This window comes from Callospermophilus lateralis, chromosome 2 (genome assembly GCF_048772815.1).
Source record: "Callospermophilus lateralis isolate mCalLat2 chromosome 2, mCalLat2.hap1, whole genome shotgun sequence".
Taxonomy (NCBI): domain Eukaryota; kingdom Metazoa; phylum Chordata; class Mammalia; order Rodentia; family Sciuridae; genus Callospermophilus; species Callospermophilus lateralis.
Window position 1 is genome coordinate 101,180,765 of NC_135306.1, and position 16,132 is coordinate 101,196,896.

The 16,132-nt window shown below is 43.2% G+C and overlaps 1 protein-coding gene across 3 annotated transcripts in view; it reads right to left on the minus strand.

The window, feature by feature from the left end:
- Positions 1 to 16,132, minus strand: part of Dcps (decapping enzyme, scavenger) — a 38,086-nt gene that overhangs the window by 12,012 nt on the left and 9,942 nt on the right. For all 3 annotated transcript variants that reach the window (XM_076846189.1, XM_076846188.1, XM_076846187.1), the window contains one exon: positions 363 to 508. In XM_076846189.1, coding sequence (XP_076702304.1) covers positions 363 to 508 — 146 coding nt within the window. The remainder of the gene's footprint in view (positions 1 to 362; positions 509 to 16,132) is intronic.

The following is a 16,132-nucleotide window of genomic DNA, read 5'->3' on the forward strand; positions in this document are numbered from 1 at the left end:
AAGCATCTCATGAGGGGTCCAAGACCAGGGCCAATTCCTTTCTCTATGAAGCCTACTCTGACCATCCTGTATAAAATAGCAACCAGCCACCCTGGGACTCTCTATCTCACTGATCCTCTCCAGTTTTCTCCACTGCATTCATAATCTCTTGTATCATATATGTCCTCATGCATTTATGTTCTGTCTGACTTGCCAAATTAGGTAAGCTCTATGGGGCAGGGACTTAGTCTGCTCTGCTCTCTGCTATATCCACTGAACTTAGTACAGTGCTTAGTCCCTGGGAAGATCCCTATAGATGCTCATAAGGAAAAAAAAATGGCACAGGAACAGCAATAAGTATCTCAGACTTGGCAGCCAGTCACCTGAATGCCGAGGCTCTGGGACTCCAGGTGAGGTAAGGTAATGTTCTTGTAGTCATCTCCTGTCTCTTGGATCAGGTGGAGGTCCTGGCGCAGGTACTTCTGTAGGTGTTTCTCTGTGGCAGGGTATACCACTGTGGTCTTCACGTCTGCAATGACACAGCACAGTCTGTGACTAGAAAGCAAAGTCCATTCAATTCATGGACTGAGCTACACTCTGAACCTGAAAAAACACAAAGCTTTCACTGATGGATTCTTGAGTCCTTACCATTAAACTATCCCTGGCCACCCCCTCTCCATCTTCCAGGTACAGGAACTAATGGTATCTTAACTCTTTTCATGTGCAAATTTCTAGGTATATGGCTTTCTGGACTCAAAGCTGAAAATGTGATTTAAAGCTCAGTAGCCCCCATAAGGAGGCACAGCACAGCACAGTGGTTCATAGTGTGGACTCTGGAATCAGACTATCTAAGCTCCTTATCCACACCAAGTGGGACCTCAGCCTCAGGTGGGAACTGAGTCCGGTTACTTAACCTGTGTGTGCAGCTAATTTTCCATCTGCCAAATGAGGATAGTAACAGCTCCTATGTCATAACACTGGAAAGATCAAGTGAGTTAATAATTTGTAAAGCCCTTAGAACAATGTCTGGCACGAAGCAGACACTACACAAGTGCTGTCTACATCTAACCCAGGATTTATCGACTTGGCACCACCAACAGCTTGGCCTTGAGGAGTTTTTCGGTGGGGGCTGTCCCATGCATTGCAGCATGTTTATTAGCAGCAACCCTGGCCTCTCCCTGGATGCTAGCAGCACCTCCCCCAACTGCGACAACCAAAGTCCCCAGACAGTGTCAAATGGTGGGCAAAACTGTCCCTAGCGGAGAGGAGCAGTTTTAATGAGGAAACCCTATAGCTTTCCTGCAAGTACCCTAGACTAGTGTTCTGGCCCAACACCACTTGGTTATGATTAAGTCCTTTCCCTTATTTTGAAAAACATTTAGAATGACCACTGTCATTACTCCAACTTTTATATATAGTGCTTCAACACAGGTCTGGGGTGGGGGGGTAAAATGTGTTTCAAAATAAGCTGGGACGTTTCTCAAAAGACCCATATACCCCTGACTCCCCTCCCTGGGATCCAGATATGTTCTCTCAAAGAAGTCACTCCAGGGAATTCTACTCACCTCCATAGCACAAGACCCAGCTTAGGACCATGAGCCTATACTTTTTGTATTTGGTCTGAGGATATGGTTGGTTTTAATTCTGCTTCCGCTGGTGAGAAAGAAAAGGTGGCAGGGATTCCAAGACTCATCTTGTGTCATGCTGGAGATGTGGCAGAGGCAGGACTAAAACCAAGGTCATCTTATCCTAAAGTCAGTGCTTTTTGGGGGGTCTGTGTGTGTTTCTGGGGATTGAACCTAGGAGTGTTCTACCATTGAGATGTATCCCCAGTACTTTTATTTTGAAACAGTCTTGCTAAATTGTTGAGGCTGGCCTCAAACTTGTGATCTTCCTACTCAGTTTCCCAAGCACTGGGATTACAGGCGTATGTCACCATGCCCAGCTAACTCAGTGCTTTCTTGATACAGAGGCCTGCCTAACAGCTCAGTATGTTTTCAAAGCCAGCAGGGATGTACAAGTGTGACACACCCAGCACATGACTTCTGGCAAGTACTAAATGTCCTCACCATTAGCTCTGGGGGCAAGCAAGGCAGCATGTGGAAATGAAGCCAGAATTAGACAAGCAGTCAGCAGAGATGGGTAAATCAAGTCAGGTTGGATCAAGGAGGCCAGTTTTGAGTTGGAGACTACCCCTTGAAGAACTGAAATGTTAATTCCTTCAGAGCCCTTCCTCCACCCTTATCAAGAACCTGCCCCTGCTCCAACCAGGGGCCAAGATAACCTGTCCCAGGAATTGCCCCTCCCTACAGGGAGCTATAAGGTTATTAATGTGTGCTGGGCTGCACCATCCCGCCCGCCCCCCGACTTTCCCACCCTTAGGCCTAGTCACATAGGCAGGAAGGAGAGAGATAAGGGGAAGAGAGCAGAACAAAGGAAGCCTAGGACTTGTAAACGGGCAGAATACCTCAGGATACCGGGATACCAGCTATGGCCCCATTCTCCCTTCGAGAAGTTCTTGCCTCCGTGTGCTTCTCTAATGTTCATATGTCAACATTTGAGGGAGCAGAACTCATCACCAGTAACCAGTGGTATCAGGAAGACTGGGGGTCTGGACCAGAGTGGCCATATGACTTTCCCTTACTGAGTGACACGTGGCCTCTTAAATAGTCTCAGTTTCCTCACCTGTTAAAGGGTGGCTGCAAAAGCTGTCTCACAGAGACGTTGTTAGCATTAAACAAAACATGTCATCTGGATCATGGGAGGAGACACTAAGTAAACATCACCCAGACTCCTGGGAATCATGGATCTGACCCTAAGAGGGAGGCACAATAGCTTCCTCAACCCTCTGACAGCAGCAAAACACTTTCTCACTTTTCACTCTTCATTGCTCTCTAACAACCCAACATTATAGGCTCATGGTCAGAGGTCAAGCACCCAAGATCCCAAGAGGCTCTACACTTACTGTGTTACCATGGATAAGTGGCCCACCCTCTCTGTTGCTTCACTCTCCTCACCTCCTACCTAAGGGTAAAAACAGTACCTTCTGGGGCTGGGGTTGTGGTTCAGTGTTAAAAAGCGATTGCCCAGCATGTGTGAGGCACTGGGTTGAATTCTCAGCACAGCATATAAATAAATGACTAAAATAAAGCCCACCACCAACTAAAAATACATATTAAAAAATTAAAAACACCATCACCAACAAAAAACAGTTCCTCCTTACAAGGTTTATGTGAGAATTAAATAAATTAGTAGGTGGAAACCATTTTGTAAGTGCCTTCCAACACTGTAAAGCACTCTACAAAGACTACCTTTATTCTCGTTTTTGTTGTGCCTTCAGTCGCCTAGGTTGGATGGTGAAGAAACAAGGGGTAACAGAACAGAACTCCCTCGGAGTGGGAGAAGAGACTTCTGGGAACAAAGGCAGGGCTGAAACTGGAGAACAGCCTAACTCCGCTGGCAAGGGACACATGGCCCTGGGCTCATAGCCTGGGGCTCTCTGGCTGTTCCAGGGGCCTGGGAACAAGCCGGGGTCTGCCCAGGCTTGTCAAGGATCTGCCCCAGCCACCCAGGGCGCAGGGAAAACAGAAATCTCATGGTGCCAGCCCCCTCCTGCCCGGATCTAAGGGAGCAGGAAGAAAATCCAGAGCCTCAGTGATTCAAATGCTCAGTCCCTGCCCATCTTCCTTCCCTGAGGAGCTCTTGAGTGGCAGGTGGACCCCCATGGTGATCCCATGGGCGGCATTCTCAGAGCCCTGTTAGACCCTCACTTCTCAGCGCCCAGCTGCCCTCAGACCACCACAGAGACACCCCTGCTTGCTGGAATCAGTGCTGGGGCAGCTCCCTGCCAAGGCCCTCCACTAGCTCCATCTTGGTCTTCAAGGCTCCTGTCCTTTCCTTTATCCACTCTCCTCCTTGCTGCCTCTGTTGTAGCCATACTCACTCTGCACTACCCTGCCACGTAGCAGTGGGCACGAGCCCTCTCTGTGCCTTGTGCAATCACTCCACTTCCAGACAAACCCTCCCCCAGGCTCCCTGGCCTCACCCTGCAGGCAGCCCTGGCTGACGCCACCCTCTAGGCCCACAGCCCTCCATCTCCATCACTGCCCTGCTTTTTCTTCCCCTATCACTGCCGGACAGTACCATAAAGTTGTACTGTCTGACTCCACCATGAAGAATGTCACTTGCAGGAAGAAAGGATTTGGTTTTTTTCTTTTTACCATTTATCCCCAGCACCTGGAATGGCAGCTGGCATGGAATAAGCACTCGACAAATACCTACTGGAAAAATGAATAAATGACTCTGGTCTTTTCATATTTTAAACTCAAGAAAAGCATCTGTGTCCCAAATGGAATAAAAGTTCTTTGACAAAAATCAATATGTTTCCCCACGCTAAGTTTCACACTGGCAGCCCCCAAAGGAACTCTGGTTTACTGACCTAAAAGTCAATCAGGATTCGGACCTGCAGCTGAATTTCAGGAGGAGTTTGGTCAAAAGTCAACACATGATAGGGGGCTAGGGATGTGGCTCAAGTGGTGGCGCGCTCGCCTGGCATGCGTGCGGCCCGGGTTTGATTCTCAGCACCACGTACAAAGATGTTGTGTCCACCGATAACTAAAAAATAAATATTAAAAAATTCTCTCTCTCTCTCCTCTCTCACTCTCTCTTTAACAACAACAACAACAAAAAAAGTCAACACATGATAAACCAACAAACCATTGATTAAAAATGTTGGGGAACAGTATACACATACACACTCTCAAAAACACCTCCCACAGATCACTTATTAATTATAAGGGGAAAACAATACCACCTCCCCTGAGTGAAGGGAATCAACACTCCTAATGCTCAGTCTGAATCTAATCACAAGGAAATATCAACAAACCCCATTCCTGGGGCATTCTACAAAACAGTGGCTTGTAACTCTTCAGGAATGTCAAAGTTTGCGGCCATGGTGGTCTGCACCTACAGTCCAGGCACTTGGGAGGCTGAGGTGGGAGACTCACATGAGCATAGGAGTTTAAGGACAGCCTGACCAACACAGGGAGGCTCAGGCACCAAGGAAACAAAAATATGGAAGTTAGGAAAGACAAAGAAAGGCTGAAGAACTTCTCCAGATTAAGAAACTAAGCAGGCATGACTAAAGGGATTAGATCAGATCCCAGGTGGGGGAGGGGAGTCCTGCCTTAAAGATGGCATGGAAACAAGTGGCACAATGTAATAATGCACTCTACACTGCATAATAGTTTTGGATGAATCTGAAAGTGACAATTTCCTGAAATTGATGTTTACCCTTTCTATGCCTGTATCTATAATAAAGAAATTATTGTAAGCAGAGAGAGGAAAAAGTAAATGTGGCAAAACGTTAAGGAATTTGTTATACTATTCTTACAACATTCTATAGGACTGAATTCCCCACCCCCACCCCCGCCCCGAAATAAAAAGCAAAAGCAAAAAAAAGGTGTTACTACCTACCCTTCAGAACCTTAGCTCAAGCTGCCAACAGATGTGCTAGGTGCTATTCTAAGCTCAATATGTACATTAACTAACTTATTCCTCACTCCCAAAGTGACTGGGTATTATGAAGATCCCATTTATGTGAGGAAACAGGAGCCTGGAGTAGCCCCTGAGGTCCCACAGCAGTATAGCAGTGGCCCGACTCTCTGCATGAGCAGAAGAGGCCTGCTGACCTACCTGGGTTCTCTTTCTGCCAAATGCCTTCTAGCAAGTTGACTGGAGGGTGCCATCTGCTCAGGATGAGCAATAGCTGGCAACTCCTCTGCCCAAAACCTTTCCCCTGTGGCTTGAGAAGTATCAAGGAATTTCCCAACACCACCCTCCTGCTGGTATCCTTGAAAAAAAAAATCAGGACAATTTTAAGTTCCTCCAAAACCCATCAGTTGAATATGTTCTCATTATATTAAGAGAAATTCCCTACACTCCTTACAAAGACCCATCATGCTTTTTAAAATTCATTCATTCATATTTTTAACTCAAGTTACATTTGCACAGAGGTTACAGACAAATAAAAATTTCTTAAAAACTTTTCTGCTCCTTCCTGCTTCCAATCTTCAACTCAGAGGCACCACATTCAACTCTTCTACCATTTCTTTGGTTATGTACTTCCATAGTTTTAATATTATTTTTATGTTTTTCCTCCTAGACTTTTCAGTTTCACTATTCCTATATTTATTGACCACCATAATGGAAGACAAGAGTTTCTCTCTTTTTTACTGGCTCTCTACAAAGAACAACATACTATCATTCCTTTTCCTTTTTTTTTTTTTTTTGGTAGTGCTGGGGATCGAATCCAGGGCCTTGTGCGTGCGACTCAAGCACTCTACCAACTGAGCTATATCCTCAGCCCATACTTTTCCTTTTAGCATAATTCTGGTATATGGAACTAGTAATTACTTTCTTACTTGCTTAGTTTCCTATGAACTTATCACTAATTCACCCGAAATAACACTTTCCTGTTTATGTGAATCTCCTGACTTGTTAAAACTCATCAGGCACATGAGCAATGAATGTGTCTGCCCCGAGTCTCTTCCCCAGGTGCTACCATCCATGGGGTTCCCTTCCCCTTTCTCTTTAACTGGACACACTGTTTTCTTGAAAGATGATCTTCCTCTTTCATAATTATTTCCTCATTTTGCCAAAGCAGCTGGCATTATTATTAAAATTTAATTCTTGGAATTTTCATTAGAAAAACCATACAAATATTTTCAATTCTCTGAAATAATTTATCAACTAGATCAACAGGAAAAATTCCAGGTTTTGCCGCAGCTAAGTGTCCATCAACTGATGAATGGATAAAGAAAATGTGGTATATGAAACACAATGAAATACTATTCAGCCATAAAAAAGGATAAGATCGGGGCTGGGGATGTGGCTCAAGCGGTAGCGCGCTCACCTGGCATGCGTGCGGCCCGGGTTCGATCCTCAGCACCACGTACAAAGAAAGATGTTGTGTCCACCGAGAACTAAAAAATAAATATTAAAAAAAAAAATTCTCTCTCTGTCTCTCTCTCTCTCCCTCACTCTCTCTTTAAAAAAAAAAAAAAAAGAATGATCTCACAAAAAAAAAAAAAAAAAAAAGGATAAGATCCCATCATGTGTGATAACATGGATGAAACTGGAGCACACTGAAACACGAAATAACCAGACACAGAAAGACAAATACTGTCTTGCTCCTATGTGGAAGTTGAGAGTAGAATGGTGGTTACCAGAGGCTGGGGAAAGTGAGGGTGAGGAATGGGGAAAGAGGTTGGTCACAGGTACAAGTTACAGTTAGGAGAAAGAAGTTGTGGTGTTCTGCTGCAAAGGAGAGTGACTATGGGTAACAATAATGAACTATATAATTCAAAATGCTATAAGAAAGGACTTTGAATGTTTTTCCCATAAAGAAATAACAAATATTTGAGAAAGACAATTATGCCTCAGCTGATTTGAACATTATATAATAATACACATCACGTGGTATCACGTACGTATGTATAATTTTCATATATATTTAAAAAAATAAAATAAAACCTAAAAATAGTTTCACCATGACATAAAACTGAAATAATATTGCCTCTGCAATTTGCTATGTGATTGTAGATATGCAACACTAATACTTTTAGCATTGTTTGAATACCGTGCTTGGTAAAGAACTACAGTCAGTAACATACAATGGTTTGACTTGCAATTTGTTTGGCTCTACAGTGGTGTGAAAACAATGTATGCATTAAGCAGAAACTGTACTTTGAATTTTGCTCTTTTCCCAGGCTAATGATATGCAGTATAACACTCCTGAGATTCCAGGAAGTAGTGGAGAGCCACAGCTCCCAGTCAACCATGCAATCATGAGGGTAAAACTCCATAGTGTATTGTGTGGATATGCTCTGAGGTTTGGTAGGTTAGGGGTATTAAATGCATTTTGGACAACAATATTTTCAATTTACAAGAGGTCTGGTATAACCCCATCATAAGTGGAGAAGCATGTTTATATGCATGTATATGTTTTACTTAGCATTAAAGCATACCTGCTTTGAAAAATCCATGTATCAGCTTGCATATATTATATTAAAACTAAAAATAAACACAAATGTTTTTAAGGCTGAATTTTCTATCAGTGAAGATAAAAGAGAAATTATATTTTGAAGATAGAGTCTCCCAGATAAGAGGATTAAAATATCTCTTGTAACTAATGGTAACAGTACAGATTATCAAACTTGTAGATTGCAAATCTAAAATTTCTATTTGTTACATGTAAAAGTTGGGCATCTTGATCAACATGTAAAATGTAAATAAAGAACATTCATCAGCCAAAAAAACTCACAGAACTTCAGCATGCAGCAGAACCACCTGATTTGGGAGGTCTGGGGTGGAGCCAAAGAATCTGTGTGCCTAACAAGTTCCCAGGTGGTGCTGATGCTGCTGGTCCCAGGACCACACATCAAGAACCACTGCGCCAAAGCATAAGCTGCTTCCAGATCAACAGTGCAAGGGAGATAAATTTTGAAACTTGGAACATTTCAACATATCTTTATTCCATTGTCAGATTTAATTAAGCGTTTGACTGAAGAATTCTAGGATGAAAAGCAATGACCTACAAAAACTTAACACTACTATTGAGAAGTCTCAAGTCATTCTCATTTCTAGTCCTTTGCATGTGACTTGTTTTCTTCTCTGTCCTGATGTTGTTGATGGGTCTTGAGGTGGGTATATTTTTATCCACTTGCTAGGTAAATGCTGGGTTCTTTTCAGGGGAAGTGTGGGCTCACTTTCCTTGAGGGGGAACTCTTTCATTGTTTTGTTTTTTGTACTGGGGATTATAAGCCAGGAGTGCTTTACCACTGAGTCACATCCCCATCCTTTTTATTTTTTTTATTTTAATACAGGGTCTCACTAAATTGCTGAAGGCCTTGCTAACTTGCTGAGGCTGACTTGCCATCCTCCTGATCCAGCTTCCAGAGCCGCTGGGATAATAGTCATGAGCCATTATTGCACCTGGCTGAGGGGGAGCTCTTTCAATATTGAAAATCAAGGGTTGGGGATGTAGCTCTGTAGTAGAGAGCTTGCCTAGCACATGCAAGGCCATGGGTTCTATCCCCAGTGCCAATGAAATAAATAAATAAATAAACAAACAAACAAATAAATAAATAAATAAAGTTTAAAAAACTGAAAATCATCTTAAATCCTGAGAAACTATCTTCAATTATTTCTTTGATAATTCCCCCCCCCCCATTTTCTCTGTTTTTCCTTCCTAGAAGACCCATTTGGATAGTATCTTCTTGGATTTGTCATTCAAGAAGTTTACTTTTTCTCTCCCATTTTCCATCTGTTTGTCTTTTTACTTACCTTTTTTTTTTAATTTATTTTTTAGTTTTCAGTAGACACAACATCTTTATTTTATTTTTATGTGGTGCTGAGGATCGAACCCAGCTCCCCGCACATGCCTGGCGAGCACATTACTGCTTGAGTCACATCCCCATCCCCTGTCTTTTTACTTACTTTTAAGAAAATTTTCTTCAACTTCATCTTTTACCCTTCTTGAAAATTTTTTTCATTTCCACTATAATTTTAGTTTCTTTAAAAAGAAATCTTTAGGTGCAGTGGCACATGCCTGGAATCCCAGCAGCTCAGGAGACTGAGACAGGAGGATCGCGAGTTCAAAGCCAGCCTCAGCAAAAGCCAGGCACTAAACAACTCAGTGAGACCCTGTCTCTAAAAAAAAAAAAAAAACCCTTAATAATCCTAGAGACTTGGGAGGCTGACGCAGGAGGCTCACAAGTTGAAAGCCAGCATTAGCAACATAGAGAGGGCCTAAGCAACTTGGTGAGACTATGTCCCAAAATAAGGAATAAAAAGGGCTGGGAATGTGGCTCTGGGTTCAATCCCTGGTAACAAAAAAAGAAAAAAAAAAAATCCTTATTGGTAGAATTTTATCCTTATGCATTTTATATTTTTTTCCTTGAGATTAACAATAGCCTTTGAATTGCCCAGGACTTGAATTTACATCCTCCTGTCTTTAGCTTCCTTTAAGAGTAGAGCATTCCAAAGCTTATAGGCATCTCTGTGGATATAAGTGTAGTCACATGGAGCTTTGTGTTAGGATGGGCAGGCTATACCTTTGCATTATGGAACCCCAAAAGTTTAGGTCTCCTCTTGGATTGGTCACATTGTTCTTAGACAGTTCTTCCATACAGGGCGGTATAAGCCTGGCTGGTCTGGTCATGAGGAAGCACAGCAGCTGGGGATGTGAGAGTTACAGCAACATTGAATGTGTCAACTAACTCCACTGATCCTGTTACATCTCAGGGCAATGACCCCAAACACCTCCAGCTGCACGGAGGATCTTCTCCAGATCCTGTTTTAAGCTCTTCAGACATCTGCCCTCTAATCTCCTGTTGGGGAAGGAAGGAGTGGGACCCAGATCCATGAAAGGAAAAGCATACAGAAGGGACTGCTGCTCAGGTTCCCCCTGCAATTTATTAAGTCTGTTTCCCCTCCTCCCTCTGCTTCCTAGATTTGAAATTTTTATTGTCTCCTCTCATTTCCTCTTCATATTTATGGGTTCATTTTTCTCAAGGACATTCCTTTAATGTCATTGTTAGAGAGGACCTTAAAGGAAGCAGGTGAACATTTAAACACCTCCTTGGAAGTAGAAATTCTTGTGTCTATCCTTCTGTCTCTCTTCTAATGCTTTTTTTTGGAAGGGGGTGGAGGTGGGTGCTTGGAATCAAAACATGGGGCACTCTACCACTGAGCTATATCCCCAGCCCTTTTTAATTTTTGAGACAAGGTCTCACTAAATTAGCTAGCTAGACTGGCCTTGGCCTTAAATTTATAATCCTCCTACCTCCGTATCCTGAGTAGCTGGAATTGTAGGTATGTACCACTGTGCCCAGAACAATGCTTTATTTCTCTTCTGAGCTGTTTATTGCCACTTGGCACATACATATGCCTATTCTTTAATGCCCATCTCCTCCAACTGAACACAAAACTTATTGAGAGCAGCAACTTTGCTGTGTGTTTGTATATGCACTTTGTACAGTGCCTAAAGCAGTACCTGGCCCAGATCAGGTTCCCAGGATAAAGAGTGAAGAAGAGAGTGTACTTTATGATACTATTTTATTTTTTTTTAAATATTTGTTTTTAGTTTTAGGTGGACACAATATCTTTATTTACTTTTATGTGGTGCTGAGGATCAAACCCAGCGCCTCGTACATGCTAGACAAGCACTCTATCACTGAGCCACGACCCCAACCCTGATGCTATTTTATTTTTAAGAACACATTTTTATCTTTGTGTGTGGTGGCAACTGTATACACATAAGCACATGCTGATAAAAGTCTGAAAAAATGTACTATGAGATGTTAAAGGAGACCATCTCGGAGCAGTGGAGTTATATACAATTATAATTTTAAAAATTATTTTCTGGGTATTTTTTAAGTTTTTAAAAACAAATGTAGCTCACTTCACTTGCAGCCATGTTTTCCAGTATTCCAAAAGCAGTCCCACCAGATGGGAGAAATGTGGCTAGCTCTTATTCCTGAGAGGTACATAAACAGCTATCAGCAAAGCCAAAGGGGATAGTGAAGTGCCAGAGGTTCTGGGTCTGCAGACTGGGGGCAGGTCAGAGTGTACAGAGAGAACAACTTGTCTTGCTGCCACGCTTCTTGGGAAGTGTAAGGCAGGAGAGCTCCACTCACTGGACTCTGACGGGCTACCTGAGGTATACTTGCTGGGGTAAACTTCAGCCAGATGCTACTGGAGACCAGGTCCTGGGGTGAGCACAGGGGGACAGGAGTGGATCCTATTCCTGGATGCCTACTCAAGCAAGGAACCATGCCTTTTGACCTATGTGTGTCACACTATCCCCATTCCTCCACCCAATGTATGTCCCATGTATGATGCATAAGATCACGGGGAGGCAGACCCTGGATGGGGAGGTTTTGGAAGTGGGGCCTGGTGGTGGTGTTTCCAGCCCTTGTGGTGCTTGGGCAGCAGCTTTTTATCCACAGGAATTTTCTAGCAGTGGGAATGGTCCTATTGATGCATTCCAGCTGAACAGAGAAGGAACACATGTAACTCAGATGAGACGGCTGGTGAGGCCCTGGCTAGGACAGCTAGATTGTTTGCCAATACCCAGAGGATCTCCTGCAAGGACTTCTCCAATAAATAAAGCCACCCTTCATCCCTGAGATGGACACGAAAGTCCAGCCACTCTCAGAGGTGGGAGGCAGAGAGTTATCTAGAGGAAAGTTAAGAGCAGCTGCCTCTCTACTCCCTGCCAAAGCCAGCTTAGCCAAAGCCCCAGGAAAATGCTGCAGCACACGAAACATGAAAATGCAAACCACAGACAGTCTGCTCTCCTTCCCATACACATGTTCAAACAAGATTGCCTTCCAGCCGTAGCTGATGACTTACTTCTACAGGATGAGGTCATTCCTATGGGTCCATCTGTGGCTTTTGCTCTCCCTTCATGACGATGTGCCAGTTTCCAGTTATCTGACCCATATGTGCAGACAGGGAAGAAGCAACAGCAAAGCATGATGAGTGTGAAGCCTACTCTCCACTGCACCTCCACAAGAGCCAGGCAGAGCCAGTCAGGGGATGGAATGAGTAACCAGTCTAGATCTGCAAAGGAGTACTAGAGAAGATCTGCAGGGAGAGGCTGGTGAAGGGGTCTCCCAAATCTGCACTTTCTGTCCTCTTCTGTGGATCTCCCCTGGCTGGACAACACCCTCCTGAGCCTGAGAGCCCAGGGTGAAGGACTAAAGGAAACTGGCTGCTGGGGAGCCATCCTCTAGCAGCAGGCTTGGGTGGTATGCTTACTGTCCCAACTTCAGGGATGCTGGAAGTATTCAGGAGGCCTGAAGAGACCTCTACATCAAGGAGAAACATGGCTGAAGGGTGTCTAGATCCTACCAGAAGCTTCACCCATTCCACAGTAGAGCTCCAACTGCTAATAACCTGTCTCTGAGAAAGCACAGAGGTGTTGCTTGAGATAGAAGAGAGGCAGACGCTGACTTTAGCAAGACCCTGGAGCTGACAGCCTCCCTGTGCAAGTCCTTAGCACCTTCTTTCCCTCTCCTAAGATTTCTCAGATTCAGAAGGGATTGGAGGGAGGTGAGTGACAGGACCTGATGGTAAAACCCCAGGATCTCATTGCCCCAAGCAAATCTGGTACCTCTGAATGCAGTCCTAAATGTAGTAGTCTTTTTAAGGATGGCAAGTGTTACTGTAGGGTAGTGATAGGGCTTCTGACACTTTGCAAAGGTCCATTTGAATAGAAGAATTGACAGCTGATCTGTCATGAGGTGGTAGTCTTGATTGGTAGTCCTGGCCTTCAAGCTGCAAACTCCCATACTTTCCCACACGTAGGAAGAAACTATTTTGGGTTCAGCAGTCCAGACGACAACAAGAACTGCTAGAGTGAATGCTCCAAAACATGGGCCCTCTCTTGACTTCTTCCAAATGCATTTGCTTAGTTTATTATGAAAGGAGTATGGGTGCCAGGTTTCAACACAGCATCCCTGGACACTGCCAGATGATGTGTGTGGTGGAAAAGGGAAGGCCATAGGCTCAGAACTATGAAATTCTAGGCTATAACTCAGCAGTGGACAACCAGGCTGCTACTGCAGCCAGTGCCAAGTGATGAGGTGGAACCAGCTATGAGTAATCTGCCTTTGCCCACTGGCCCTGAATAAACTGGCTTTTCTGCTGACTTGAGCCTTAAAGCTACCACAGAGTCTTGGGACCTTCCCCATCTGAGAGACAGAGAGGGAGAAAAAAAAAAAAAAAATGCGTTGAAGTGGCAGCTACAATTCAGGAGCCCTGATGTATTCATTTCTAAAGTGACTTTGAACACCATGGTTTCTCCCAGATGCATGGAAACCCAGATCTAAATATTATTTAACAAAGGGATTTTATTTTTAAAAGGGAGCCCTTTTACATTTTTTTTTTTTTTTTTTTTTTTTTGAGAGAGGGACTTGCTAAATCAAGCACCTGGCTCTGATGCTTCATTTATTGTCTGAGTACTAGGGATTGAACCCAAGGGTGCTCTAGTACTGGGCTATATTCCCAACCCTGGAAATGGCCATCCTCCTGTGTCAGCCTCCCAAGTAATTGGGATTCAGGCATAGAAAAAAATAAAAAAGAAAAGTGATCTGTCCTATTTTTGTGAAAGAAAAAAATAAAAAGAAAAAGAAAAGTGATCTGTCCTATCACAAATGAGGTGACAATGAACATATTTTTATCTCTTTATGTATTTCTATGAGCAACTGTGAGATATCTGGAAGTAGAAATGCTAGCTCAAAAGGACACATGCTTTACTAAGGGAAAACATTTATGGAGCTGGCCATATCTAATTTATACCTGCACCCACTGTGCACAGGAGCAATGGGAATATCTGGGCATGAGAATGAGGGAGAAGCTCAGGTCTCTGTCCTTCTCACCTCTCTTGGAATGAGCCCTCAATGGGGTAACTTCTCCATGGTCTGTGCTATCTCCAGAGCCCTCAATCAGCCTACATCTAGACATATGTGGAAGGTACCCAACTGTTATTTCATGGCAACTCTCAGACTATTAAAAAAAAAAAAAAAAGCCCACTGGAAAATCAGTAATGAAGTACAAAAGGGGAAAAGCCATAATGGTGACAAGAATGAGGGTGGAGAGAAACAATGAGTAACAGACTGCAATTCATTTCTAGAGGTTGGAAGGGGAAAGGCAGAGTGTAGATGGTTGAGACAATACTGCAGGAAGCTGCTACCTGAAGTAATCATCAGTCTACATGGGAGTGATCACCAGATTTGCCACAGGAGCCTAAGAGGGAAGCTGGGTCCTGAATAATGGGTACAGAGGACAGAAACAAAGCTAAAACTGGGATTCGCTCAAGGGCTGTCTACAGAACAGTTTCCCTAATGGCTTTATTGGTTGTCACATCCCAGGGGCAAGCACTTAATGCTTCCTTAATGCTGGCCTCCAAAAATGCTAAACTGAAGGACTAGAACAGAAGTTGGCAAACTTTTCTGTAAATACTGGGCCAGAGAGTAAATATTTTAGGCTCTACAGTAAATATAGTTCTCTGGTTCATATTACTCCTCATTTCGGGATAGGGGTTGGTGACCAAGAATGGTAATTAAACTGCACATCTCAAGCAAATCCTGATCCACAAGTATGAGAGTAGCTACCCATTTAGCACAAGGACCTACTATAAGAGCAGATCAAAATGCAAGAAGGGGCAAAATCCACATCAACCTACATGGATATTAGCCTGGTGCTTGCTTTCTTCATATCTTTCTTTTCTTTTTTTGAGATGGAATATCCCTTGTTGCCCTAGCTGGCCTTGAACTCAAGATCCTGCTGCCTCAGCCTTCAGAGTAGTTGGGGTTACAGGCATACACCACTATATCTGGCTCTGGTGCTTCATTTATTTTTTGAGTACTGAGACTAAACCCAGGGATACTACAACTGAGCTACATTTCCAGCCCTTTTTATTTTGAGCCAGGGTGTCACAAAGTTACCCAGAATGGCCTTGAATATGAGATCCTTCTGCCTCAATCTCCCAAATTTCGAGGCATAGACCATGAAGTCCAGCAGGTGCTTCATTTTTTTAAAAATATTTTTTAGTTGTAGTTGGACACAAAACCTTTGTTTTATTTAATCATTTTTATATGGTGCTGAGGATCGAACCCAGGTGAGCGCTTTATCGCTGAGTCACAACCCCAGCCCGGTGCTTCATTTTTAAATGTGGATGAGCTACTGTGTAAAGCATCAAACACTGGGGGGAACCCAGCAGTTTGAAAAAGAATGACCAAGATAAACAACTAGAACCAGATTCCAGAGGGAATGAAAGAATTTGAGGGTCAGAAGATAATTTTAAAAACAATTCTAATCAGTGTACTAGAGATATTCAACTCAATTTGGCCTCTTTATAAACAAGAGCAAGATGCTATGAGAACAAAATAATCAGAGAACCAGAGGAAAAAGAATTAAAAACATCATCACCAAATTAATGCCTTCACTAGAAAGTCTAGAAAACAAAGTGAAGACAATCTACCACATTGTAGAAAAAAAGTAAATCCCACATGGAAAAAAGTGAGACAACAAGATAAGCACACAAGATCAATTCAGGAAATGTAATAATTAATTAAATAAATAA